Source organism: Citrus clementina, unplaced genomic scaffold, assembly GCF_000493195.1.
Source record: "Citrus clementina cultivar Clemenules unplaced genomic scaffold, Citrus_clementina_v1.0 scaffold_4, whole genome shotgun sequence".
Taxonomy (NCBI): domain Eukaryota; kingdom Viridiplantae; phylum Streptophyta; class Magnoliopsida; order Sapindales; family Rutaceae; genus Citrus; species Citrus x clementina.
The window spans coordinates 2,819,984-2,847,742 of record NW_006262274.1 but is presented as its reverse complement, the minus strand read 5'-3'; the positions used below and the strand labels follow the sequence as shown (position 1 = coordinate 2,847,742).

The following is a 27,759-nucleotide window of genomic DNA, read 5'->3' as shown; positions in this document are numbered from 1 at the left end:
TCATGCGGCTAGCGACAACCTCACCTTGGAGTGGGCTCATTCATTTGAGTTTAATTTTCCACAAATGAAAAATGTGAGGGGATTTTCCTTTCTTTTTTTTTTGGGTAGATATTGTATTTGTTGGCTTGTTGCGGTAGATAATATAATTAAAAAAAAAATTTGTGTTATCATGAATTATATAGATCAATTATCTTCATTGGGTATGAGATTTAGATTGTTTTCATCAATTTTTTTTTTTTGGAATTTTTAACTAAAATAGCCAAAGTGAAAAATTCAGTCAAAGTATTTTAGAAATTTATTATCTAATAAATTATTCGGGATAAAACTGTGGTGCAACAGTGGTACCGTGCCACAGTTGCACCCAATCGTTAGATTTTCACCCATTCAAGTAGAACCCACTCATTTAAGTGGATTCAACTGCTGGTGCAACTGTGACACGGTACAACAATTATACTGTAGTCTAATATAATTATTCGACGTGCATAATGATTAGGCCTGATAATTGACATGAATGATTGAATGATGCACCCTACGTTTTCAAAAATACCAACAAATGAAAATATAAATCACAATGATCACGTGACCGAGCGGAGCCTACATAAAACGACAGCGTACCGCTTCCAATGTCCCTCATTACGTGACTCACATTCTTTCCTACCTCACCGCCCATGACGTGGCAGTACGCTCGAGTTTGCGTGGCGTAAAGTAATTGGCAACACCTCTTCTCTCAGTCAGATCACCCTTTGGACCGTCACCGTAACATTAACGCGAACACAACACGCACAAAACCAAAAGCGAGAAAAAGCGAAAAAAATAAAAATCTCAAATAAAAATTGAAAAAAAAAAAAAAACTCTATCTTTATCAGCCGCATCTTTCCTCCTCTCTCTTTCTCACTATAGAATCCCTAGATTTTCTCTCAATTTCCCTCATTTTCTCTCCAGAAAATGGTAAGCATTTCCACTAAATTTCTTCACTTTAGTCCACTATTTAATTTTTTATTTCCTATTTTATCTTGTATTTTTTACAATTATTATGAACTATTATTATGTTGTTTTTAGTGTGCGATCTGAGGAACTGATTGGTGATTTGACATAAAAATTTGAGATTTTTTTGTCGTCAAACAATGGTTTGATTATTGATTAGGTTTTAAAATGCTGTTATCTCGTTTGGCTGATCTGGATGATTTTTGATTTGATCATGTGATATTTGTGTTTCATTTCTTGTGTGCTGTTTGTTAGCGTAATCTTTATTTTTGTAGGTATTTTGACAAAAAAAAATTGCATTTGATTTTGTGTTGGTGACAATAAAATAGGCTCTTTTTTTCAGAATTTGTGCCATTTTTTTTTAATTTTTGTTTATATGTGTATATTGTGTATATTGCAGCTAAGTTTGGACTTTACAGTCAGTAATATTTTGAAACTTTTCTTTCATAAATTTTTAATTTTTTTAATTATTAACTTGACGACATGCGTACAACAAATAAAGCAATGACTAAATATATGGTTTGTTAAGAATGGTTTGATATTGGGATTTCTGTGTGTGTTTGAGAAGGTGTTGCATGTTAAGAGGAGAAGAAGTGGAATTAAGAAGTTGTGGCATTTTGTTTCATAGACTTGCTCATTCAGGGAATCTTTTTGGTTTGATTTGTGAAATTGACTAATGATTTGTTGCTTAAGTGGTGGGTTTATGCGGGTGGATTATTTTGATTCAAGCCTGTGTAGTTCTGTGACAATTTCTGTTTTTCGTTTTCTCAATGTAAATGCTCACTTGGCATGGCCTTTTCTAGCAATACATTATACATGTAGGTAAAGAACAACATTAGAATATTTGTTGTAGAAGTTCTAATTTCTTAGGTTAGCTCGGTGATTAATAAATGAGTTATAATGTGGATGAGCATTTGAGTTGCCATTGGTTGGTATTTGATACTGGTCGATGATTTGTCCGATTCACAGGCAAATGCAGCATCTGGAATGGCAGTCGACGATGACTGCAAGCTGAAGTTTTTGGAATTGAAGGCAAAAAGGACTTACCGCTTCATAGTTTTCAAGATTGAAGAGAAGCAGAAGCAGGTTGTTGTGGAGAAGCTTGGTGAACCATCTGATAGTTATGAGAATTTTACTGCTAGCCTCCCAGCGGATGAGTGCCGATACGCTGTCTATGATTTTGACTTTGTGACTGATGAGAACTGCCAGAAGAGCAAGATTATTTTCATTGCATGGTAATTGGTCAATGATAAAGGATTTATTTTCCATTCTTCGATCCTTTTGTTTGTTTCCATCACAATTTTGCCTTAATATATTTCATACTAATAAATTGTTGATTTACATATCAAGGTCCCCCGACACCTCAAAGGTGAGAAGCAAGATGATTTATGCTAGCTCCAAGGACAGGTTCAAGAGAGAATTGGATGGAATTCAGGTAGAGTTGCAGGCTACTGATCCTACTGAGATGGGTCTTGATGTCATGAGAAGCCGTTCGAATTAAATTTTAGACTTGCCTATGGTGCAATGGAAAGCCCATACTATATTGTTCACTTAAATGTAATGTCTATATCTTTTATGACTTATAACTTGCTTTGCTATCGGCTTGTGGTCGGAGTTAAATACTTTTTTAATTTGTCTTCCCATTTGTTATATCTGTGGATTAATAGGGTGAGTATCCCCATATGGTGTGATGATAATTACAGACTAATATATAATGGTTTGTGGGGGGTACATATCTCATTTTAGCTTTGATTGCTTGCAACTGGGTTTTTGGCAGTAGTATCAGTGTAATACATCAGTTACATGATTTGTTATGGATGCAATTTCTTACATGAGTTAGTATTTTTATCTGCCTTCTTGTCCATGTCATCCCAATATCCCATTCCACCCTCACTTTTGCATTCCTAATTCGGAACGAATTCAATTACTAAATACAGTTATATAATGGGTATCAATGGGATATTTTAGTTATCATAATTGATTAGAGAGACATTAGACCGCTAGTAATAAGGGATGGTCGAAAAAAAGAGAGGTTTTAGATGAGAGTACATGGCGGAGAATTGGTTTGATTGAGAAAGGAGGTTTAATAATAACATTCAATCTAAGCCGACTTAAGTGAAAACATTCGATCTAAGCAAACTTACAACACTTTTTGTGTTGCAAAAAACAATTTCATTTGACAGCTTAAGTCAGTTTTGTAATAGCATTGTCTGGATATGCGGCCTAGTGTGGATTCAAAACACTTCTAAATATTTGGAATAAAACTAATTTCTAGTAATGTTCATAGAAGAAGGAACCCATGAGAAGAAAAACGATTTACTATTTATCAATTAGATATTTTGCCAGGTCTTAACTCTTCATTAGTAGTAACTAAGGAGTAAAACTATAGCCCAATATGGAACACGAACCAATCCCACTAATGCTATGGAAGCTAACTCCATATTTGAAACACGGTTCGCTAGGTAGTAAATCACTCAGAATATAATAGCGTTTTTACTGAATTGTATCACCTCTTTAAAAGAAGGGGGTCCGTAGCTCGGTGGTAAGAGCATTTGACTGCAGGTCAAGAGGTCACCGGTTTGAACTCAGTTGGGCCCTTTAACTCATTTTTACAAGCGCGTGCACACACACATATATCGTTTGATCAAATAATATCATTAATACATAGAGTTTGTGGTACTATTTTCATGAAATTATATATTTGAACTGGATTTTTAGTGAGGATGGAAATTTAATCCGGACCCAAACAAACTCGAATAATCCAAGCCGAGTTCAACATGTATCGGATTAAAATAAATTTGGTATCTAAATGTAATTTTATCAACCCTACACATATTTGGTTCAGGTTCAAGTGAACCCGCATATCTGAAACTCGGACCCGAATATTTTTATTTTAATATTATTTTTTAAATTACATTTTAATATAAATAGAAAAAAATAGTCGATGCCCTAAATTGCAATTCACACTTTCATAGCCTTGGCCGCCTAAGTCTTCTTTTCCCTCTCTCTTCAGCTCTTCTCTTCATCAAATCATCGTTGTCATTGCTTCACCAAGTTTGTTGTGCTCATGTTCATCATCATCATCAGCCTCCGTTTGGCCGTCGTTTGTCCACCTTTGCAAATTGTGATCGCGATTATGACGTTGTGTTCATCATCATTATCATATCATCAGCAGTCGCCATTTGTTGCTTCGTTGAACACTGATCCTTTAAGTTCGTGAACTAAATCCATGAATCGTGAGCTTGAGTTGCAGACATAGATTTGTATTTTGTGGATGTTATGTTATGGATTTGTATTTGTGAATGGTTTATTGCTTTGAAACATTGAAATTTGAAACTTGTATTTGTATTTGATTTTTGTAGAATATGATTTGTACTTGATTTTTAAAAATATTTTTTATTTGTATGTGATCCAGGTTTAAAACTCACAATCTAGGAATCCGAATTTTTTCGTGTGTTTAACCCATAATAGACTTGGAGTCATAAAAATCAATTTTAAATCCAGATCCGATACAACATTTTGGTATTCAGGTTCGGAATTATGAAGGCTAGACCTAGACCCAAACTCGAACTCGAATTTTGTCATCCCTAATTCCTACTAATTATTCCATTCTAAACAAACATGAATATCATGTGATTACCTATGAGAGGCATAAAAACAATACCTATGAGTGACATAAATTTGCTTTGTTTGATCAAGCAATATCATTAATACAAGAAGTTTGTGGTACTACTTTCATGAAATTATATATTTGAACTAGATTATTACTAAATTATTCCATTCTAAGCAAACATGAAAATCAAGTGGGGGGAGGGAATTACCATATATAATATCATGTAATTACCCATGAGAGGAATAAAAACAATACAAATTTGCTGCTTAGGCCAGGCATGGTAGGTTTTCAGATGCAGTGCCAATTTCAATTTTCAAGACAAATTAAAAATGTGTACACAGTTGCTAAAAGAAGAAATCATAAAACCTTAGTTAGCGAATTTCTTGTTCCAACTAAGCTACATATAAATCAAGCAGCCAATACAACATCTATATATATATAATCTGCTACTTTGACAGAACCACTCCATGCATCTGGCCATTAAAAAAAAAAAAAACTTTAGTCAGCAAGAGTCATTGCTGCAATGCAAACAACAATGCAATATTGAATTAAGTTGTCAATATGAAACAATTTTGAACAGGTCTAAATCTATCTTTATACAATATGCAAGATGAAAAAGTGGTTTCATACTCAGACGCAAGCTAAGAACTCACACTATGATCATCAACAGAGACAAATGGTTTGCTTCGAAACTGACCATGACTTACGTTCAATAAAGGATTACTCAAACTTACCTCTTAAGGTGAAGGGAATGCTTTAGATCGCCAAGAATAGGCCTCTGAATTTTGGGATTCCCCTTTTATTATTTGTATGTAATGTTCCATATTATGTGCATCTTCATTTACGATATCAATGGACATTGTATCTTTAGTAATAATTATATCAGTGGACATATAATGCTCCATATTATGGTATGGTCTCAAATGCGTTTTTTATGAAGTTTCCATTCCCATCAAATAAGAAAAACTTATTTGTTCTAAATTCACTGATTAAATCAAATTTCTTCAACAACTATTCATGACCTAAACCTTTTAGCTAATTTATCAACTCAACAAAAATACCTATGCATTCACCGCCATATTTATCCACAAAACCTTGCAAATAACAAAATTATAAGGTTATATAATGCTAGTTTATAAGTGCCAATGGGCAGAAAAACAATGAATGTTTTCTAAACACCTATTTAGAGTTACCTTAACGTAACTATTTCTTTTCAAAGCATATAGATTATTCCTTATGCTAGGTAGACTTTTTTTTAAACTGGCAGCCCTCTGATCTAGAGTTAACTATTTCTCCACTTAGAGAGTAGGTATTCTCATTAACATGGACTATAGTTCCTTTATGCCCACGATATGAATGTTCCAAAGCTCTCGCTCTGGCTTCATCTTCTTATTCTCTAACAACAAGCATCTCAGATTCTGGATAATAGCTCTAGGGTTGTATCTAAGAATGAACGTGAAACATCCACCCGTTATTTCTCTACAACCATTAACCAAAACTACTGGTATGATTGGCATGTATCTATAACACAAAGAATTTATTAGTTAAGCTTAATTAGTTTTAAGAAATCCTCAATTAATGGTATGCTAAAAGTTTTTTAGCTAACGTATTTTACATCTAAGCCATAATCATATGCATATAAAAGAAACTCATCATTCGCCATGCAGAAAATAGTTATGGCCATAGGGGAAAGCTTGACTGATATGTATCTGGCTTTATCTTTGTGTTCCTTATGAAGAAATGTAAAACAAATTGAAAGATGAGGTATAAAACAAATCCAGTAGCGAATAAATTAATTCTTTAGCACGCTAGCATGTTATTGCTGGCTCAAAAAAATAATAAAGGGTTAATTATTCCATTAATCTCACCTATCATGACCAGAGCAAAGGAATATTATTTCTAATACAACCTTGAACCATGCCAACTACCGTTTTCATAAGGCTCTATGAATCAGGTAATTTATATGCTCTGAGGCATAACCAGAAAATATATAAACTGGTTGTGATTGGATGAGAGGCTTTTCAAAAGCAACAAACAAAACTTTTTTTTTTTTTTTGGCATCATCTTCAAGCCATCAAACAATGATGGCATGGTCCTTTTAGTAGAAAAAGGAGAATAGCTGGTTTCGATGAAGGCACTGTAAGCGTAAAAAACACCTTTTCTCTATCATGGTCCCTGTAAGCTCCGGGCTGCAAAACATAAAATACGAAAATTTTCAGTAAGTTTTCTACTTGACAAAATTCAAACAAATATTTAATACACTCAATCCTTTGTCTTATAGTAAATGACCCATTGGATATAATCGCACGGCTGAAGATGCGACACAGAGCTTATTTTATTTAATTTTTTTTGGAGAACGGTACAAGTATTATATTTAACTACGCACCAAAGCTCACTTTATTTCTTCTCCCCATTAAAATCTTAACACGCAAAAGCAACTCCCGTCCCGCCCCATTGATCATACATATACTAAAGCTCTTATTTCTCCTCATCCAACAAGAACCACAACTTTTTGAAAAGCAGCTCAGGATTCAAAATCAATCTTCAAAACGAGAAATATAAAAATAATCAATTCTAAGTTTTTTCCCGAGTCTTTAGCTGACTCTTACTAGTAACCAGGAAGTAACTATAATGCAATATGACACATGAACCAAACTCCATATCTGAAATTCTTTAGCGGACAAGTTGAATGACCAATTGGATGCTGAGCGCTAAAGAAAACAATCGAATCCATATCTCGGTAAGGATTTAGTAAATCAGTGAGGAGCTTAATGTAAAGATCAAATTTGTGACTTTTTGAGTCTGGAGCTCCCCGGTAGAGCATTTGACTGCAGGTCAAGAGGTCACCGGTTTAACCCGGCTGGGACTTTAATTAAATTTGTGACTTCTTTTATTATATATATTTTTTTGGTCTAATCTTACGATATCATTAATATGTGAAGTTTGTGGTTACTACTTTTCATGAAATTATACATTTGATACTAAACATTTTTCGGTACGTTATGTGGTTTTCATGAAGGTAAAAAGAGTAATAAAAACTGAATTTCGACTAATTTTTTACATTCTAAATAAACATGAAGATGAAGATCAAGGATTGGAGAGAATGACCGTCTATAATATCGTGTGATTACCTATGAAAGGCATAAAAACGGCACACATTTGCTGCTTAGGCTTTCAAAGACACTGCAATTTTTCAATTTCCAACACAAATGAAAAATTGTGTGCCCACATGTGCTAAAAGAAGTAATCTCAAAACCTTTGTAAGCGAATTTCTTGTTCCAACTAAGCTACATATAAATCAAGCAGCCAATACAAAATCTAATAAATGATATTTTTTTAAAAAAAATTCGAGTTTCAATCTGCTGCTCTGACAGGATCACTCCATGCATCTCGCCATTCAAACAATATCTTCAATCAACAAGAGTCATCACTGCAATGCAAGCAACAGTAACAACAGTGAATTATGTTCTCAATTAAAAACAATTTTGAACAGGTCCAAACCTATCTTTATACAATATGCACAGATGAAAAAGTGGCTTCATACTCTTGACACAAACCAAAACCGAGAACTCACACTACGATCATCAAGAGAGAACAATGGTTTCTTTCAAAACTGACCGTGATTTACATTCAGTAAAGGATTACTCAAACTTACCTCTCAAGGAGAAAGAAATACTTTAGATCGCCAAGAAAAGGCCTCTGAATTTTGGGATTCCAATTTTACTATTTGCACGTAACGCTCCATATTATGTGCATGCTCATTTATGATATCAATAGACATTGTATCTTCAGCTAGTTTGATTGCAGCCATTTGAGACAGCTGAAAAGTCTCTCCTGTGTCTTGCAGCTTCCTTGCAGTATCCACCTCACCAAGCATCACAAGGAAAACCACCAATGATTTAAGCTCTTGCTTTGCTCCAACGGTTAGAGACATGCCCTTCAAATGATCCACCAGAGCCATCTCTTCCCCAGGGCTACAACACCAGTGAACAATTTTACCCTTTAGATTGTGAATGAAATAGTAAAAAACAAGGAAAATTGGACACCGAATGCCTGAATCACCAAAAATACCTGCCAGGACGAATCTTCCCTCTATTTCTCTGGCGCTTCGATTCTCTTGCCTTACTAGCTGCAGTTGACTTGGTGGAAGCAGCAGAACTCTTCCTTGTACTGCTCCTGGAACAATAAAACCACTTGAAGCAACTCAGATTGATACAAAACAAACATTTGAAAAGTGAAAAACTGAAAGGGGATATTTATCATTTGGCAATTTGTCCGGATAGGGCAGTGGAAGACAATTATTTTGAAAGGAAGCCAAAAAGATCTAGATATGGTGGGGCTGTGGTGCGTATTGGAGAGGGAGGAAGAGTAATGGAAATGGCTCCATAAAACACCAGGGAAAAATGGTTCTGAGCAAAAACGAGAAAACGTGGGCACATACACACAACATATTTAGGGCATTCAATTGCATTACAGCTATGTGAGAAGCGTGATAACAGGGTACAAGGAGAAGGGTTGGCATTGGGTGTACAGAGGAGTAGTGTCTAAGCAAATTAGGCTGCAAGAAAGATGAAGGAGAAATCCCCATGACCTATAAAAAATGCTCAAACATGGATTGATATATAGAAACATAAAAGTAAGGATGCGGTTTAAGCAGCTCAACCTGATTGAGAAACAGATGACCGGGATTAGACTAAATAAATAGCTACAACATATCCAGAATAGAATGTTCTTCAATAAAGTTCAAGTCATCATTCACCAAGATATTATTGAAAATATGAATCAGATAAGGAGTTGCAGGTATAAGGACTGATGCAAATAACAGAAAATTTAATGTGTGATGAACGAGGATAATAGCACTATATCACCACTTCTATGATTCCATTAATTATAGAAATCACCACTTATTACTTTATACTCCTGTTATGATATTTATTGTCATGAAAATGCAACAACAGCCTTATTATAGAACCCTAATGTTTGATAATAGTAGATTGACAATATCAAATGCAACTTTCCTAAGAGAGGAAAATCAAGAGATCTAGTAAAGCAAGATGTAACTATGGAAGCTAATGAAAAGAAATAGAGGTGTAATTGACATACCCAGTGGTGTACACACTCATTCCACTGAAAGTACTGCTTGTTTCTGAAACAGTATCATCATCGAGATCATTCATTGACCGATCCTCTGACTGAAGCTTAGCCGCAAGTAGCAATCTTCTTTGTCTAACAGCTAAATAGCGAGTCAAGTACTTCCCTACTTTCTCCAAACCTTCCTTGTATTCACCAATTAGGCTGCTTGCACATTCCAAAGATGCATGCTTCACTTTTGTGATTAAATCTTCTCTCCTGTGCATGAAAGCAACCCTCAAAGCCTCCTCCCAGTCCCTTGCATCAATTAACAAACTTATACCATTGGTAACATCCCCACAATAATCCAGAGCAATTTTGGCAGCTTCCCCTGGTTTACCAAGGGCTTGGAGTTCTTCACAGAGCTCCTGAGCCAGTTTCATAACTTCATCTTTTCCCAATTTAAGAAGTCCAGCAACTGTCAGCACCCCACTCCAATTACCAGAAGCACGGTACGCCTTCATAGCCTTTTCCAAACTGGAACAACAAAAATAGGTAGTAGCAGCATCTTCAAAGCATTTTTCATCACTAAGATGATCTGCCCAAGCCTCAAGGACCTGCTCCATCTTGGCAGGATCAGTTATCAGTTTAAGTCCAAGTGGAAAAAGTTGAGGATATTTCTTCATGAGGTTCAAACAATCTGCAGAGTAGGAATCACCCATGGAAACAATGTGTTTGAGAGCATTCTCAAACCTCTGCAGCCTAAGGTCTATTGTATAGCGCATCAAGAGAGGTGGCATACTTTCCAATTCTTGAAGGTAAGGCAGAAACTCCTTTGGGTCCTGTTGGGAGTTCAATGCCACAATAGCAGCAAGGTTCAAATCATAAAGCCCTAAAGCTGCTTCATAAACAGCCTCTGAATCTGCTAGCCACAAGAGATGCTTCAGTGCTTCTTCAGCAGAAGGGTAAGACATTCTCCTTGGGTCATCAGAACCCAATAATTCAGTTTCACGGATAACTTTTATCCTCTCCAACGCTTCTTCAAGAGCTGGGGGATCACTACGAGCTAGAGTAGTCAAGATGCAAAGTTCCCTGGAAGGACTTTCTGGTACCTTCTCCTCAAGAGCCTTTCTTATGGCCAGCAGGACTGAGGATACCTTGTTACATTCAGAAGCCTTGAAATCTTTGGCCGGCAAATCTTTAAACTCCTCGCAGCAAGGTAGAGAGAGAAATTGAAATTTCTTATATAGAGTTTCTGTTATATTTTCATTATTTATTGCACAAACAAACTCAGTTATGTAGCTCAAATTGTTAACCTGCCTAACAAACTCCGAAGCTGATTGGAGAAATGCTTGCCAGCCACAATGATCAACAATAACATTAAAATTGATCCTATGCCGCCTTACCATTACTAGAGCATCTCTGAAACGACCTTGGATCAAAGCATTGACAATTGAGGTCAGAACCAATTTTCTTGGGTACATGCATTCTAGGTTTCCACGGTTCGTTTGTAATATGACTGCAGCTTCATCTCCATGGAGGACACCAATAACTTTGGCTCCTCTTTCCCAAATATTTATGTAGCTTATGTTTTCTTCTTTCCTTCTATTACCAACATGGGTGAAGTTCTCGTACTTCAATGCTAATTCTCCATGCAATATATCACTAATGTCAACAATAAAGAGCAAATTCTGTTTAGTTGCAAGAATCAAATGAGACATCGCCTGGCCAGCTGACTTAGAGTAGAAAGAGAAACTGCTGCAGTTGTTGCATACTATTTTTCCACTAACATGCAACCTACCACCATCATCAAGTCCAAAAAGTAAAGGCTTCAATGGCCCATTGGTACCAACTGAAACAACACTCATCCAAGGGCAAGATAATGGAAAACTTGCATCATCATGTGTCAAAGCACCTCCAGTCAGTCCCACCCTTGACATGTACTCGGAGATTTTTCCACCATCAAACTGAAGAAACGCTGAATATGTTTTAGCATTATTAGGAGCAATAGCAATTACCAACCCTTCCAGAGGAATTTGAGTGGAAACTTTTGCGTGCCATCCTGCACACGTCAATAAACCTTGGACATGATCCTCAGAGCATGCAAGCTCAATCTCCTGTGCATAAAAACCAAGCAGCCCATCCTCATTTAATGTGGCTCCTCGAAAGTAATTGCTATGACGGGGCCCATGATGAGAAACAGAAAGAAGTAGATGTGAGCCTAACCATATTAGATGTATAACTGATCCAAATGCAGTTTCAGAAATACAAGCTTCAACAACAAATTCTGTGCCTTCTAGATCTTCCAACATATCGGGTGCAGGAAGGTCCACGACACACAAACATCCATCTGATAAAATTGCAGCCAAACAATTCTTAGAACTTTTGCTATAGAAAGCCATCTCCGTGACAGCAGTTGGAAATTTCAGGCTAAATAAATACATAGGAGGTGGCATTAATGATAAAGAAAGGGGGGTCACTAGAATCTTGGAGCCATCAATGACTAAAGCAGTTGAGTTCTCCATAACAGCTGTAGTCCAGATGAAGTCGTATGTTGTAATTTGCCCATCAAGAGTCCAACATATCAACTGCAGCGGCTTTGTGGGATGCCACATGAACCTTATGCCATCCCGCCGCAAGTATCTAATTTCATATTTCAAGTACCAATGGTTGTTGCTGAAAAAACAGATCTTAACAGAATCATACTCTTCAAATCTGACAACAGCTGCAAGAAGATCTGACATACAATTCCACTTCAAAAGTTCTACTGTTGAATCGATTTGTTCATTTATGTCAAAGGAACTCCTTTCTAACCCATTCCTCTCATAGAAGACTATAGAGGGACACTTGTTCTCTGATTTTCTATCATAAACAGCAGCAATGTTTGCTCCACTGGGCATCCATTCCAAAACTGCCCCCATGAATGCCTTTAATTCTGAAGAAGCTTGCAATGTTCCAGAATCTCGTTCCCAAACCTTAAGTCTCTTATGCAATTTGGAAGAATTGCAGAACTCACTTAGTGTGGCAAAGTATTTGCCATCACCGCGCCAAGAAATGGGACTCTTGAAAGAAAATGAGGAAGATAATTCTGGTTCATCTGAAAGGAAAACAAAGTTCAATAAACAAAATTTCAAAATACACTCAAAGTGAAAAAGAAAAAGAAAAAATACACACACACAGAGATATATATAGATATATAGATAAATGCATATATCCTATCGCCATCAACAACAGATTCTAAACCATCTGGTACATGATATGCAGACATTTAATTACACCTCCAATCCCTCAAACGGCCGATATGAACTAGGCAAACAGATATTTCAGCTAAAGAAATTTTCTTGTTAGGACCCAATTGGGCCCCAAATGTCTATATTCGTGCCATGCATCACACACAACAGAATGTGTGCACCCTCCGGTGAGCGTGTAAGAAATTACTTATCTTCACTGGCAAGCAATTAAGGCGAACAAAAAATTTTTGCAAAAGAATCTGTGAAGAACGGAAATAGGTTTAGGTCCTTACGTACGTCAAAACCTTCGGCAAGCTCCTCCAGTGGATTTTCATACAATAAATCCCAATCATGAGTCATCACTAAAATCTGACCAAAACCAGTTGTTACACCCAGCAGATCTCCATCTGGACTAGGGGAGACGCACCTGACACCACCCTCAACCCTACCAACAACTTCTGTTGCATTACCATCCACACTATGCAGCAGTAGAAGCCCACTAGAAGTTCCCACTATCAACGCTTCTTTCTCCATGAGATAATCAAAAGCAGTAATGGAGTCCCCAGGCTCCAAATCGATGTGCTCAATTTCAGCAGATATTGCAGTCTTGATCGATGCCCTCTCATTCTGGCACAAGCATTAGGTTCCATTATTAGTCACAATTTTTTTATGCATATAATCTAACAAACTGCTTATTCAAAAAGCACTTGAAATAAGTTTTCAAATTTCCAAAATAACACTGCAAACTGTTTCCTTCTTAATAGACCAAACAAACGCAGAATAAATGAATTAAGCTTGTCGATAACGAAACACGGGACCAAGAGAGAGCTTGAGCTTACTTGGAAAGAAGAAATTTCAGCAGAGTAAATGTTATTAGCAGAAGAAGCGAAGAACAGACGGTTTTGCTCGATATCGAGAGCCGAGAACAGTAAAATTTCGTCCTTCGATTGTAGCTCGAGATTCAGAGGAACTTCTGCGCACAGTTTTAGATTGTTCATCTTTTAATTCTCGAAAATTAATTTTAAAAAATAAAAATAATAATGGTAAGGGTTTTGAGGGTTTTAGGCCTTAATAGAGGAGGCTTTGTAAACTGTGAGCGGAAGAAGAAAAAGCGTACTTGAAAGTTACTAACCTATATAGACTGTAGCTTATTTTTTCCATCATGGGAGGCGCACGTTAGATGAGCACGTGTGTTTTTGCTATTGCGCGCTGCAGACTATTGGCCTATTTTATACTCTAACCCGTACACTTTTGGAAGTCCAATATGACCCATTATTGAGTTTGGCTTAATAACATTTAGCCCCCTCTCTCTTTGGCTGAACGGGACGAGCCAACTCTCGAATAGCAATAGATTAATATATACTACACCCCTCACGGAAAATTTGTGTTTTATACCCATCAAATACAGTACTCGACGTTTTCACTTTTTTTTTTTTTTTTGGTTGAAAATCAATTTAATTTTTAAATTTATAAGGTATGATTTAACTCAATCTGGCATCACATTAGTACAAAAAATAAAAAAATTTACTTCATAGATCAAGCCTTTTTTTTTTTAATTTTTATTTGTGAAAAGAGTCAAGAAAACACAAATCCTCAATTTTTCTCCCAATTTATCAAACTCCAGTGACTCCTCTGAATTTGGCATACATACAAAATGCCCTTGTCATGTTCATACACATCTTCCTACACCGGAGAGCAAACTCTTGATATTCACTAGAGAAAACTATCTCCTCCATGTTTTGGAAAATACAGTTCAATGCAGCCTCCGACAATCCTCTATGTCTACAACGAAATGCTAACTCCAAAACCTGAAGAGCATTTGATGGGGTCAACGACAAAAGGATATGGCGCGCGCAAAACTCCCACAGGTACAGGATTTCATAGGAATAAGCCAGAGAGAATAGTGTATGTATATGTTTCTCCATCTTCTCCCAAGGCAAGCTCCCAGTGTAAAGAAAATCTAGAAGAGGCTCAAGCTCTTCGTGTCTCAAACCGAGTTCCACAGTCTCACTCTCACATGGCACAGCCTCGCATAGCCTAGCCTTGCGTTCATTCGGCTGGTCCAAGATATTTGATCTTGCGGCCTACATAACACATAATAGCGATATCATTTAAAAAATACATATAGATTTAACACAATTTGTAAATATACGTACAAGTTTGGGAATTTGAAGAGAAAAAAAAGTGTCATTCTCTCCTGCTGGCGTCGTTAAAATTGATGATTGCAAAGTCTAGATTTCCACTGGGATACAGAAATCCATAATGTGGTCTTATAATCATGTTAAGTGTATATATGCCGTGAATATTTGAAAATCAAACCATGAAACTTGAATTAACAAACTAGATTAAAAACGACACCTGGAAAATTGTATCTAGAGCAAGTGAAGCAATTGAGGAAATCGCCGCCGCCTGTCTTTGTGGTGGCGAACAGGACCCATCGTCGCGGTGATTGCTGGCGGCTTGGCGTGGTGAGTCGGTCGATGACGATGGCGTGTGTCTAGGGACGCAATCAGGATTTTAATCGAGCTGGAGCATATTTAAAATCAAACATGAGTCGAATGCGCAATTGCTCATATGGTAAGTCCTCATTTGGGAAATTGTGTTGTGGGCCCCACAAACTCCGAATGGGAGCTTGCCACATGCACAATCGTGCTCTTTATAGAGTGTGTCTACATGCATCTAATTAAAACGCTATTTAAAATATAATACATTTCTAAAAATTTAGATGATAATATATAACATTACAGTTATAATATTCATTGATAATAAATTTACTTATTATAATTGTTCTCAGTGAAAACTCCTCAATGAGATTTTATGAGTTGAAAATAATGCATTATCAATATAAGCAAAAATATATTTTTCAATATATAAGACTAGGTTGTTACTTAATTTGCTCTTAAAATCTATTAATAATAACAAAAATATTTATATATTGCAACTCACAGAACAAACATGAATGCATGGTAAAATTCTAGATTTTAAAACTAGACAAAAGATTAATCAGAAAATTAAAAATTAGAATTAGATAGACTTACAACTTATGATTCAATATCGAAAGACCAACTATTTGATTTTGCTTGAATAGAAAACAAAAAGATTAAAGATTGGTCCATTAACCATTATACTAACATTTTGTTATAATTTTTTTATTTTAATATTTGTTCTTGTGTCTTTAATCGATTTTATGAAATGTTAATAACTAATTAAATTATTTATAATTAGAAATTTAAACTAGGGACGATATGAAATATTTTAAAATTATTAGAGTTCATTTTAAATTTTACAATTCAGCCGGGGCATTGTTCATAAATAACAAATAAAATACAATTTTTTAGTATAATTATAAAAAAAAAATTAAAAGCCAGCAGGGGCCTGTGCCCCAGTTCGTCCCATGCTGGCTCCGTCCATGCGTGCGTCGATGGGATTGGTGGGCGTTTGAGCGTGCGTCCATGGGTTGGCCGTGGACGATAAACAATAGGTTTGTAAGTACAACGTTGTACTTTAGTTGCCTTTTATACGTATTTCTATTTTCTTCTGCCCCATACATTTTTTTTTGTAATCCAATTTGACCCAGGAAGTTTGACTTTGTGACGTTTAGGCCCCCCTCTTTTGATGCGTTAGTAGTTATTTCATAAACCACTTACCGATGCTGCCCTCTAATCACCAGCTGCAGCATCGGTGGCAGTGACTGCCAAATTTCAAGGTCTCGAGTTCAAGCAAGCAAGTGCCTCTTTGACATTGTAGTTAATTGGTTATTTATTAAATTGAATTCAAATCCAAATACCAAATTAAATTATATATTAATAAATAGATATAATAAATATGAAAATTAATAAATAATATCTAAAGAATTAGATAAATAAAAAACTTCAAGAATACTTTACAATATTTGATTGATGGCAATTCTGTATATTCCGTTTACTATAGAAGTTCCCAAAGAATTCATTAGAGGAATGTTTCCAATAAAAATAGTTTGTTCCTGCATGTCCCCTCGGCTTTTCCAAATTAATCATGCGGATACATATAATTCAGAAGAATACGTGAATGATTAATATACAGCATCTCTTTCTTTTAGCAAGGGTTCTACCAATTGATTTGTGGAAACATATCAGTGACAAAAGAAACAAAGAAGGCGATACCTGTTCTTTCCTTCATAACATCAGTGACAACAATAGAGGTTTATGTAGAGAAGGGACATATAAAATCACAATCTCTGTATTCATTTCAACTATATGACCAGTACAGGAGACCTGGGTCATTACAAGTACTCAAAATAATTGTGTAAAAGGAGTAGCTGTCATCTGGTATCATCCTAAGTAGGACAAAATAGAAACAACAGCAAAAACAAAAGAACCAACCTAAAGGGAAAAAGAAATGAATGAGCTTCACCTAAGACGGTCACCTATTTGATGGATGCTAAAACCTAATTGACTATATTCCTATGCTTTGTATCTCTCCTATACATTCACAACAACAAAACTTATCAATCTGGTGTCACATCATGCTGTCATCAATTTAATCTGAGGCCTCTTCAATAGGAATCAGCAAATCTAAGTTTTCCTCCACAGAATGTTGTTTCTGCCAAATATCTAAGACTAAATTTTAAGAAAAGTCTTCAATCGAGTTCTATGCCCTTCTCTCTTGCTGCTTTGACAATAGTGTTCGAGTCCCCTTTAGTTTTAGACAGATCGTAATAGCATTTCCATAACTTGATGGAGAATGGATACACAGATAAGGCTCTCTTGAAAAACCTCTCAGAAATTTCTTCAATGCTTGATATATTGCCTAAAATACCTGCAGTTTCTACCCATACATATTCTGGAGCTACTGGGACAGCATGAAAAATTGCACTCACCAAGGATGAGCTTGCCCAGAACAGAACACTTTCCGGAACAGCATCTGTAATGTTGGGATTGTGGTCTTTGTTTAGCAGCTTGAAGACAGAAAATGCCAACTGGTAGTTGGATGGCACAATCTCCATGATGCCTTCGACAAAATCAACTAGATCCTTTAGTTTACTAAAATTTCGGGGTAAGAGAGATGGGCCATAGCATACTTCAAGAACCAAATTCACCAGAGAAAAATCAGATGAAACCGGACTCAGCAGGTTCTCAATTAGCTGCTGCAATCTGGGCCTCTCAATGTTGTTAATGAATTGTCTAGGCAATAGTTTTAGGTAAGGGAGAGACCGGGCTCTATCCAAGTAACTATTCAAAAGCTTCAGCTGCCAGCCGATAGGTGCACCTTCCTTTGGTTCTGACTCATTGATAAGCAAAAACATGGCATGCTCTCTCACACAATGCTTAAAATGCTCAGAAGCTGCAGCTTTCAATGCCGCGTCAATGGCTAAGCGGGCCTCATTACAATCATTCTGCAATAGCCTGTGCAGAGAAAGGTTAAGATATCCAAACATCACATCCATCTGATTCCTGTTAGAAACTGAAAACTCTGGATCTGATGTTGAAGTTGATTCAGGAGAGCTGTGTGACATATCAGCCACTAAAGGGTCTGATATCTCAACTTGATCATACTGAACTTTCCAAACAGAATGAAACCAACGGTCCATGAGTTCTGCTGCAAAATCATGCCTGCCATTTTGAAGGGCATACTCCACATATTGATTCCAGATACATTGAATTCCAGGGACTCCTTTGGGCCACTTAATAAGGGCTTCCTCAAAACCAACAGAACTCAAATCGCCAAAATCATGTTTCTGCAAGCGTGCTTTCATCAAAACAAGTTCTAGGCATGAAGGGTATGACTTTATGTATTTTTCCAACAAGTTCATACTGCATTCTAGCCCATTAAGAACTGCCATACACCTGATATGGTTAACTGCAAAACAATGTGCTGATCTGAGATTGGTCTCCTTCTCAAGTGATTCACCATTACTGTACAGTTCAACAGAATTTACTGCCATTTCTATCAGCTTTATAGCCCTCTGCTTCTCATCATCTTCTAATTGAACAGGAGGCCAATCAATTGCAAAGAGTTCTTTCTCACATTCAAGCAATTGTAATACAGCATCAGGCAGTTTCCTGTAAATAACCAAGTACACACAACATACCCAGAATATAAGTTTGTCAGAAATTGTTAGGCATGTGAGGATATCAGAGAGAAACAAGGAATGACGGTCATTAGAACCGGTTGCCGGAATGAGAAGTCTGGAAATTCTCTGGATGGCCTTCTCAGTATTTCCAGACATGCAAAAACACTGCAGCATCTGCAAAAATAGGTCTAAGATGCATGCACTAGCATGCATTTCATCTCCATCAGAAGCAGAAGCACAGCGGCAAAGCACAGAAAGTGCAGCATCATATGCATCCAACCGATGATTAAGTGGAGTCCTACTGTTGATGTACATCAGCCAAAGTGCATAAGATCCTTCATTGTGTTTCACCTGGAGACCAAGAGAAGTGTTTCCATACAAAAAATTGAACGACTCCTAATTTTGAAAAGGAAACAAATGCTGAAGGGCCACAATTAAAAAACCCCATAGACTAGGATAATTATGTACATTGGAATTATTACATGTCAGGTATAGTGTCAGCAATGCGAACTACATTAGCTTGATGTTTACAAGTTATCTGGTAATTTGTTTAATAAAAGAGCGGCTGCTGATTCTAAACCATTCACACAAAGATGGATACTAAAAGCCATTTCAAAATTTCCCTGTTTTCCAAAGTCAGATCTAGATGTATCTCTCTCCTCAAACCTTAGATTATTTTACTATTATTACTATTTATATGGAAAAAATTATATTTTTCACCAGTATTAGAGAGCCAAGTGTAGAAAGAAAGCTATTGAACACCATTTTAGATTCCCTCCTTCCAAGTTCAAGCAATTTATCTTCTCCCGGGATTCTATATCTGGCCAAAGCTTTTCTAATTTCTAAACAGAAAAATGAAGTCTTAAGACTTCTATTTTCTTTCTCCGCCCTTCAGGATCCACTCGGCATCACGTTATTACACACTCTATACTGAACTGAAACAGTGTTAGTAATTTGATGGCTTTGGGTTCCCATGGACTATTTTTGTTGAGCAACTAGATAGCTACTACATATGGTAATGCAATCGGTTTTCCTAGTGTGTTTATTCGTAAAATAGTGTACCAAGATTGACAAAAAAGGATAGCAAGAAACTTTCAATAGAAAAATTCCATAAATAATTGTCACAACGGCATCACGCAAAGTTTTTCTTTTCCTTTTCGTTATTTCTTTGAGAAATTACTAGCTAGACTTGGTTGTGCAATTCAATTATGGCAAAAACTAAGCATAGGAGCATTTCAGTTGGTGGCACCTACAAATTCACCTTAATAATTACATTGTATCACTAAACTTTTTGCAAGTAATATGTAGACAGCAAGTTCAGTCACCAACAACTACTGTAGTGAATCTCTTTCTCATCACACCTCAAACTAAATCTAATCATAAATGTTATTTGGTTGCTTAAGTATGAGGATGATTGACAAACGGTGCAAAGTGTATCAAGAAGACAGACCTCACAACAACCTGTTTGGATTATAACCAAAATTAGAAGTTTGCAAGACTTAAAATTTAATATCATATTTTTAAAATCTGTTCAATCTGGTTTGACTATCAGGAACACCAAAGAATTGTCAAACTGAAAAAATAATGTACGCATAAGCCACCATGAGGAAACTAACATGCAATTATTAACTATAACTAGCTTGAAAACATAGAGCTGAGCTAAGGAAAATTAGGGAAATTGCTAAAGATGTCTGTTATGCCTCCATATAGAACAACATTCCACATTATGACCATCCCAAAAAAGAAAGTGGCGACTTGAAATCCTGAGTAACCACAAAATCAACTGCAGCTATAGACAGTCACTGACATGCAGAATGTGACTTACTTTCATAACATCAGCCCTCAAAACGTTGGAATTCATAGAATAACGTACCGAGTAAGAGAACATGTCATCCTTCCCAACTGAATTTGTATTGCTATAGAAAATAAGCAGATAAGTGATCCAAAGAATTTCAGATGTTGGATCAGCCTCGAGCGCACGCGAAAGCAAAGAGAGAGCCTGCAAAACTCAATAATTTGAGGAAAACAAACTAAAAAACAATAAACATGATCAGGATACTGCATGTAAAAAATGTTAGCAGATGAAATTACCTTTTTCATACCCTCAAGTTTGTTAGCATCTTGATTCAGTATAAGAAGAGCCATTTCCACACATTGTTCATTACTAAGCTCAACTTGTTTAAGTTTGTTCTAGGTAAATATCATGCACAGAGAAAACCATAAATAAGAGTTTGGATCAAACAACTCAAGAAAACAGCTCTCCTCCACAAATTTCAAAAGGAATACATGCGCAAGCAAAAAGACTCGAAATAAATATATGCTGAAACCAATAGCTAAAAAGAAGTTGGCATAAACAAGTCTTTTTTTTTTTTTTTCCTTATTAATAGTTTAGAGTTTGTTAGTATATGCTTCTGAGGGGAGCGGGAGTTAGGAGAAAGGATGAGCGAAAGAATTATACCATTAAAAAGGTTTGCTGAAGAGCACCCAAACCAATATATAGATAAATAAACATATAAAAATCGGAATTTTCTAGAGCTCTCATTTTCGTTTAAAAGTAAATAAATAAAACAGACAAACACACACACCATGCTTACTTGCATGGTCTACTCCCTAATTAGAAGATCAAAATAAATAATATGTTGATAATAAACTAGTTAGTCATGCCTCAAGGTACTTAATGCTATGGCAGATGAAATGCACCAAAAATATAACGTTTGCAATAAAAAAGAAGAGATATCATAAACAAACCAGCACGCCATTTCTACTCCGAAAAAATGATGACTGTCTATTCCAACTCCCAATGCATTCAATACGACCATCACCGATAAGCGATAAATCTGCGGGTAAATCCTTCGGATAAATACTTGATATAGCTAAGGAAATACTTAAACACTTTTGCCAGCACAGTCCATGTCTCCTAGCTACAACAGATTGGTATTGATATGAATCAGCTTTCAGGATATCTAAGCCAACTATATATGTTGGGGGAGTCAAAATATCGTGACCCTTGGAAAGTTTTGTCCCAACATTACAATGTTCTTGAGGAATTGTTGATCCAATCTGACAACCTGCACAAGCATTATGTTAAGAATGCCACCACAAAAAAAAAAAAAAAAAAAGGCACAGAGAGAGAGAGGAAAGAAAAGCGCAAGAGAAGATAACAGAATATGTTAAAATACCAGCACTATCAGAATCGTCATGCAGATTCTTATTTCTGTCAGCAAAGTACTTAACATGTTGCCAAGGACATTCGTCATTGTTGCATTTTCCTCGAAGCTCATACATACAGAGTGGCCAAAGTGGGTCGATTGCAAGATTGCAGGTGTATGAGCCCATTTCTTTCCCTACATAACCCTTAACAATATCTGGCTTCGAGTTAGCTATCAAATAGCAAGCCTGAGTTTTATCAGAATTGACACAAGCAACCCCTTCAATTTCAAAGTTACGTCCATGATTGTGTTGATTTCCACTCTGGTTTGACAAAGCAATGCATAATTCACTTTTCAGATGACCAAATGCACCCCTCAAAATTGGTGGTGATAATAATACAGATGTTGAATGGTTCATTCTGGTGGGAAATTTGTTTCCCTTAGAATGGTAAGTAGAGTGAAATTCTAATAGACCCTTTTCAACAAGGCACTTATCCTGGATCTGGAAAGGAGCCTCTTGGATTCTTCTTTCAGGCTTATCAGTGCCTAAACCAGGAAAAAAAAATATTAAACATCTTCAAATTGAAAGATAAAAAAAAAATTAAAACAAAAATAAATGGTCTTGAAAAATAAAAAGGTACAATGTTAAATGTATTTAAGTCAACAGTAGCTAGTCGATCCTTATAGTTCACAACAATAAAAAAAATAAAAAACAAAAACTGAATTCTATTCACAAGTCTGAAAAGGAATTTCTGTAAATTATATTATTTTGTGTTGATTAATTGGAGATCTAGTAGTCTGCTACATTAAATTCATGATAATGAACACCAGCTACTATGATGCAAATTATTAGCCGCGGAAACTTTAGATCATTACTAAATGTCAGAGCTATGTTGCACATGACCAATCCAATGCATACAATGAGCACGAAAGCAATTAAGGTGGAGAAAGCACAACTATTATGTTTACAGGAACCAACAAATGAATCATTGACAATGATCATGATAGACTAGCAAATATTTTAACCAGATGACAGCAGCACGATGAATGGAAATATTTTCAAGTAAAAGCTGCAGGATGACACACTTGCTAAATAACAACACCAGAAGGATGAGAAGTTAAGCAACAAGAATAGCAGCAACCAGACACGAAAGAGTATTCTATAGACCAAATTACTCCCTCAAAACAATGTCCTACTCTGACAAAATTACCTCCAATATCATGCTGCTGGCTTTGTTCCCCTGAAGATGGGACACTGCCATTACTCATCTGCATTTTGTCACTTCCAATGTCATTGTCAGCCCTTTGTTCAACTGAAGGCTCGACATTGAAACATGAACCACTATCCTTCGAAAAAGTTCTCATTCCTAACCGTGCAAACAGTTCCGACCTTAGTGTTGCTTCCAGAAGCAAAGGATCTTGAGAGCTAACAGCAGATAATTTGTTGTTGTGCCTGTAATCAGTGCTAATTTGCCTCCCTTCAGCAATTTGATCCTTCTGTTGGTATTCAAAGTTCAGTTGAACAGACTCGAGGTCCAATTGGCATGCCTCTTCATCTTCATCTGCCGAAACCATTAACTCATTGGACTGAGGGCTTATTCTATTCAGAGCATTTTTGCTTTTTCGAGGCAACAGCTCTGATGTACTAGCATCTGGCTCACTGCAAGGTTCAGACCCCAAATTTTGTCCATTTTCATGCTCATGAGAAAAATTCTGCAGATCACCATTGATACATTGCATGCTTGAATCATACCCTCCTTGATTATAACCAACATAACCAGACTGCATCTGATGAGTTGATGTGGGTGCTAAATGCATATTTCCAGATACGTGTTTTGATAAATCAAATTCATTCCCCAGAGTTTCATGTTGTCCGGATGACCACAGTAAGTTGGAATCGTCCATTACAAAAGAACGAAACCGGGCTGAACACAGTTCTCTTTGACGATAAAGTTTAGTGCAACTAGCATTAGCCTCAATCAGAGCTCTCTGCGCTTTCTGCAAGCTTTGAGAGCTTTTCTTTCTTCAATTTCACAAATCCTCCGGTGTTCTTGTGCTTCCTCCAGCTCCTTGTCCAGCAATTCCTCCATGTCAAGTAGTGATTGTATGTCCACATTGCTATTTCTCGAAACATTTCCATTGCCTGAAAAATTCCCTAAGCTGGCAGTATTCACCTGCAACAAATTTTATACATGCTTCGGATTAAAATAGACCCATAATAATATATACAAACAGACAGACATTCTAGAGCTCTGGCCTGCATCTAAACTCTGGAAATATACCTGATGAACGTTATTGAAGGAGGGCCCATCTATCTTATCACCAGATATGGCTTTCGTGTACTCACTGTTTTCCATTACATTCTGTTCTCTTGTAGCATTGCTTAAGAAAGAACTAGGATGACATCCAGCAGCTGTGCTTGCAGGATCTGATTCTATTCGTTCCTGCTAAGTAACAGAATATTAATAATTAAACACAAAGATCAAGCAATTCTGATACATTCAATTGTTTAGAAAATGACACTTGTCAGACTATTTGAACTTTCATTAAAATCCCAGAAAGATGGCTTCATTTTTCTACTTGCAGCCCTGTAACAGAACCTTACAGTTGCCATCCAATTTGTACTACTACTATGCTGGATAATGCCAAGCACAAATGAAGCAAGCCTAACATACAAACCGAGGCTGCAAAATGTAGCTGAAAATGAACATAGAAGAAGTGTAGTGAAAATGATGTGTGTGATAAGATCTCAGTGGGCTGGACAGCAAATGTAATAAGCCCAAACATACCAAAAGAGAATTAAAAAAAAATGCAACTTTAAAACCTTAACTACTGTACATCTTAACACATTAGCTTACAGCATTCTTTGGAAAATTACTGGACGTCATATTTGCTAGTTGTGAAGTGTTGTGTAAAACAGGACCACTATTCACTTGCCTACTATCCCTGTCAGATTGATTACAGCTAGTATTGGGATTGGCAACTGCCAAAAAGAAAAAAACAACAAACATTTTGTTAGGAATCTCAAATGCAGTCTAAATTTGGATTTTAAAACAACAAACAAATAGCTTACCATCCTTCACCACGCTAAGTACATTTTCTGGTGGAACATGAACCTGCTTACCATTCTGCTTGTCCCATTTTACAATTTCAGACTCAATTCTGCTTCTGGGAATGTCTTTCTGGCTTCGATCAACCTTATTTCCATCCTGCAAACTACTTCTCTCTGGTGTTGGCTCTTTCACTGGCACGGTAGATTTTGTAGCAGGTATATCCTGCCGTCCATCTGTAGTTAGCCGATGAGAATAAGATCCACTGACTTTTAAGCGTTTCTTGTCTGGTTCTTTTTGGTCCAGCCGTCCTAAATGATAATTCTCACATGAATCTATAACCAAATCTTTATTCTGCTGGGCAGCTTTAAGCTTAAGTTCACTTTCCCGAAGTGCTATCTGCTGCCGCAAGTCCTGAAGTTTACTGTTTCTAAGACCCACCTGGTCACCACACTCTAGGCTTCCTAATTTTTTTTTAATACTAAAATTTCTCACCTGAGATCGTTGGTCGACTGATGGGGGCCTAGAAACCCAGGAATTTGCTCCCCCATGATTTCGAGTCGTTGTCAATGTTTGACTTGGAGATAATTTTTTGGGAATTGCTTTGCTTACATTTCTGGCAGTTTGTTGTAAATTTTTCACTTTTACTGCCGATGAAGTAGGTGGTCGTCCGCTGCCATCCACCCTAGTTGTATTGGATTTATTTTCAAATGCTGTTTTATGCCTGTGATCTTCAGTGTCACTGCCACTGTCATCATCTGAGAAGCTTATCACAAGGTTATCATTCTTCCCTGAAGAGGGAAACCATCCAGGAGTATTAGATTTAAATGTCACTCGATTCTGCTCAAAACTCTTAAGGCTGTTTGATTGAGTGGTATTTCGGGGCTGAATATCAACAGTGCACGAAAGATTATTGCCTGATGCATTCTTCACTGTAAAGTAGACAGAAATCCATCAATTGAAACTTCTAGGAGAAACAAAATGTTGATATGAAGCTAATAAAGAAAGTAGAAGAAAAATATTATGGCGTGGTCCACATCAACCCCATTATTACTAGGCAATTGACTACATGTCTAGATCTTGATGTCAGAGGAAAAGCGAATTTGCAAAGCAGAAGATAGGACTGCAAATAGAGAGCATGCCAAAGTATGCTTCCATGTATGGAAGAGCAAAAAACTGATTAACTCCATTTAAGGTAACGACACTCTTACCACTTTAGCACATATGTACACACATCGCTCATGCTATATACACGACTACAAGAAAAATGCAACTGACATATTTGCTTGAAGATTGAACTGGAAATAGAAGCCATACTAGCACTTTATATAAGAGATACAAACACTAATTGTAAAAAGAGTATTTTACGAGCACAGATAAATAAAAATTCCAAAGTCTTGTGAGCTAGTTTCTGTGGCTCACCCATTTGAGTGCCTTGGGAGTATTTACTTGCTGGAACAGTCACAGCAGGATGGCCAACAGCAGCAGTGGCATGTGCAGAACAGCTACCAGGATTTTCCTATGAGACAGAAATTACTTATTTAGAAACTAAATCAAAAATATTTAACAATATTTTTCTTATGAGAAAAATAAGGTAGGAAAATAATTAAAAAAATTCCATAAACAGTATGAATATAGACTTTACAACAACAGAATAATTAATACTAAAACTGAATCTTGCATGCTAAATCTGGTTTTAAACTAGCAACGCGAATTCAGAAGATAAAAAAAAAAATCAAGTTGAAAACACAACTGTATAAGCATCTAATGGTACACACACAACAAAGGAAATCCCATATCATGAAATACAACTGACAATAAAAAAAACATACTAATGCTATATAGAAATTCAAAATCACATGACAACATTTTAAGCCCTGAATTTCTCTTCATCAAATAAATGAGAGATTCAAGAACAATTCTGATCCTAGGTCAGAGATTCCGAAAGAGAGTACATATTAACTGATAATTAGCTAACCACAACTAACATCCATGTTCATGAAATCATTACAACACAGAAAAAAGAGATTGAATCGAGCTAGTTCCTATCATTTCCCGTATTTTCTCAGCAACATAAACAGCAACCAAGATAATTTAAAAAAAAAACTAATAAAGATAAACAGTACACACATCACAAAACGGTGTTGTTTAAGATTAAGCTAAAAAAAGATGACAAAATGCAAATCATTTAGGTTTGTGGATGAAGAGCACAATACTTCGTCGTCTGAAGAGGAGACTTCGCCTTCTTCTCTATTCTTGTTTGTTAATTCTTGGTTGGGTATTTGATTCGCTGAACCGGCCTCATTATTATTCATCGTCTTCATTTTGTTTGTTTTGTTTATTGACTTTTTTACTGTTTGTTTTGTTTCTCTCTCTCTGTAGAAAATTGTTTTTTTTTTTTTTTTAATAATATTCGTTCTCTCTCTGTCAAGAAAAACGAAACGTTTTGAGTTACTCCCAGAATTTTCAACGATAAAGAGAGAGGTCCCCAAAAAACGAACTTCAGCGGCACTACTCGCTGTCGCTGCTCAACAATAAAAGTACGATTATGCCCTTGGTTCGCTCGTGAAATTAAGGATCGTGTCCAGATATTTCTTCTCTCGTGCTGACG

The 27,759-nt window shown here is 36.4% G+C and overlaps 4 protein-coding genes across 4 annotated transcripts; 1 reads left to right on the top strand and 3 right to left on the bottom strand.

The window, feature by feature from the left end:
* The first annotated feature begins 823 nt into the window (after positions 1-823).
* Positions 824-2,802, top strand: LOC18044470 (actin-depolymerizing factor 2). The gene is made up of 3 exons (XM_006435979.2): positions 824-948; positions 1,954-2,219; positions 2,335-2,802. The coding sequence occupies exons 1-3, from the start codon at positions 946-948 to the stop codon at positions 2,483-2,485; spliced, it is 420 nt and encodes a 139-aa protein (XP_006436042.1). The 5' UTR covers positions 824-945; the 3' UTR covers positions 2,486-2,802.
* A 4,905-nt stretch (positions 2,803-7,707) lies between these two features.
* LOC18045289 (elongator complex protein 1) lies at positions 7,708-13,994 on the bottom strand. Its single transcript, XM_024185797.1, has 6 exons — positions 13,737-13,994; positions 13,191-13,524; positions 9,701-12,764; positions 8,669-8,773; positions 8,253-8,571; positions 7,708-8,027 (listed from the first exon to the last, which is right to left on the bottom strand). The coding sequence occupies exons 1-5, from the start codon at positions 13,893-13,895 to the stop codon at positions 8,256-8,258; spliced, it is 3,978 nt and encodes a 1,325-aa protein (XP_024041565.1). The 5' UTR covers positions 13,896-13,994; the 3' UTR covers positions 7,708-8,027; positions 8,253-8,255.
* A 516-nt stretch (positions 13,995-14,510) lies between these two features.
* On the bottom strand, positions 14,511-15,335 carry LOC112098914 (BTB/POZ domain-containing protein At3g56230-like). The gene is made up of 2 exons (XM_024185612.1): positions 15,327-15,335; positions 14,511-14,981 (listed from the first exon to the last, which is right to left on the bottom strand). Exons 1-2 carry the CDS (start codon positions 15,333-15,335, stop codon positions 14,511-14,513), a joined length of 480 nt encoding a protein of 159 aa, XP_024041380.1.
* A 1,739-nt stretch (positions 15,336-17,074) lies between these two features.
* LOC18045288 lies at positions 17,075-27,695 on the bottom strand. The gene is given in 12 exon segments (XM_024185938.1): positions 17,075-19,300; positions 20,823-20,948; positions 21,041-21,139; positions 21,698-22,017; positions 22,129-22,644; positions 23,310-24,101; positions 24,104-24,272; positions 24,381-24,542; positions 24,957-25,081; positions 25,172-26,080; positions 26,571-26,667; positions 27,365-27,695. Coding segments are annotated over 12 exon segments (5,208 nt in total). The 5' UTR covers positions 27,473-27,695; the 3' UTR covers positions 17,075-17,515.
* Positions 27,696-27,759: the final 64 nt, after the last annotated feature.

Bases quoted from the DNA above. Each gene is read 5' to 3' on its own strand.
- LOC18044470 (XM_006435979.2), top strand. The intron at 2,220-2,334 runs GTAATTGGTCAA...TTACATATCAAG, and splicing joins AAGATTATTTTCATTGCATG to GTCCCCCGACACCTCAAAGG.
- LOC18045289 (XM_024185797.1), bottom strand. From the start codon at position 13,895: ATGAACAATCTAAAACTGTGCGCAGAAGTTCCTCTGAATCTCGAGCTA. The intron at 12,765-13,190 runs GTAAGGACCTAA...TTTTCCTTTCAG, and splicing joins TGCCGAAGGTTTTGACGTAC to ATGAACCAGAATTATCTTCC. The intron at 8,572-8,668 runs GTATTTTTGGTG...CTGGTGTTGTAG, and splicing joins GGGAAGATTCGTCCTGGCAG to CCCTGGGGAAGAGATGGCTC.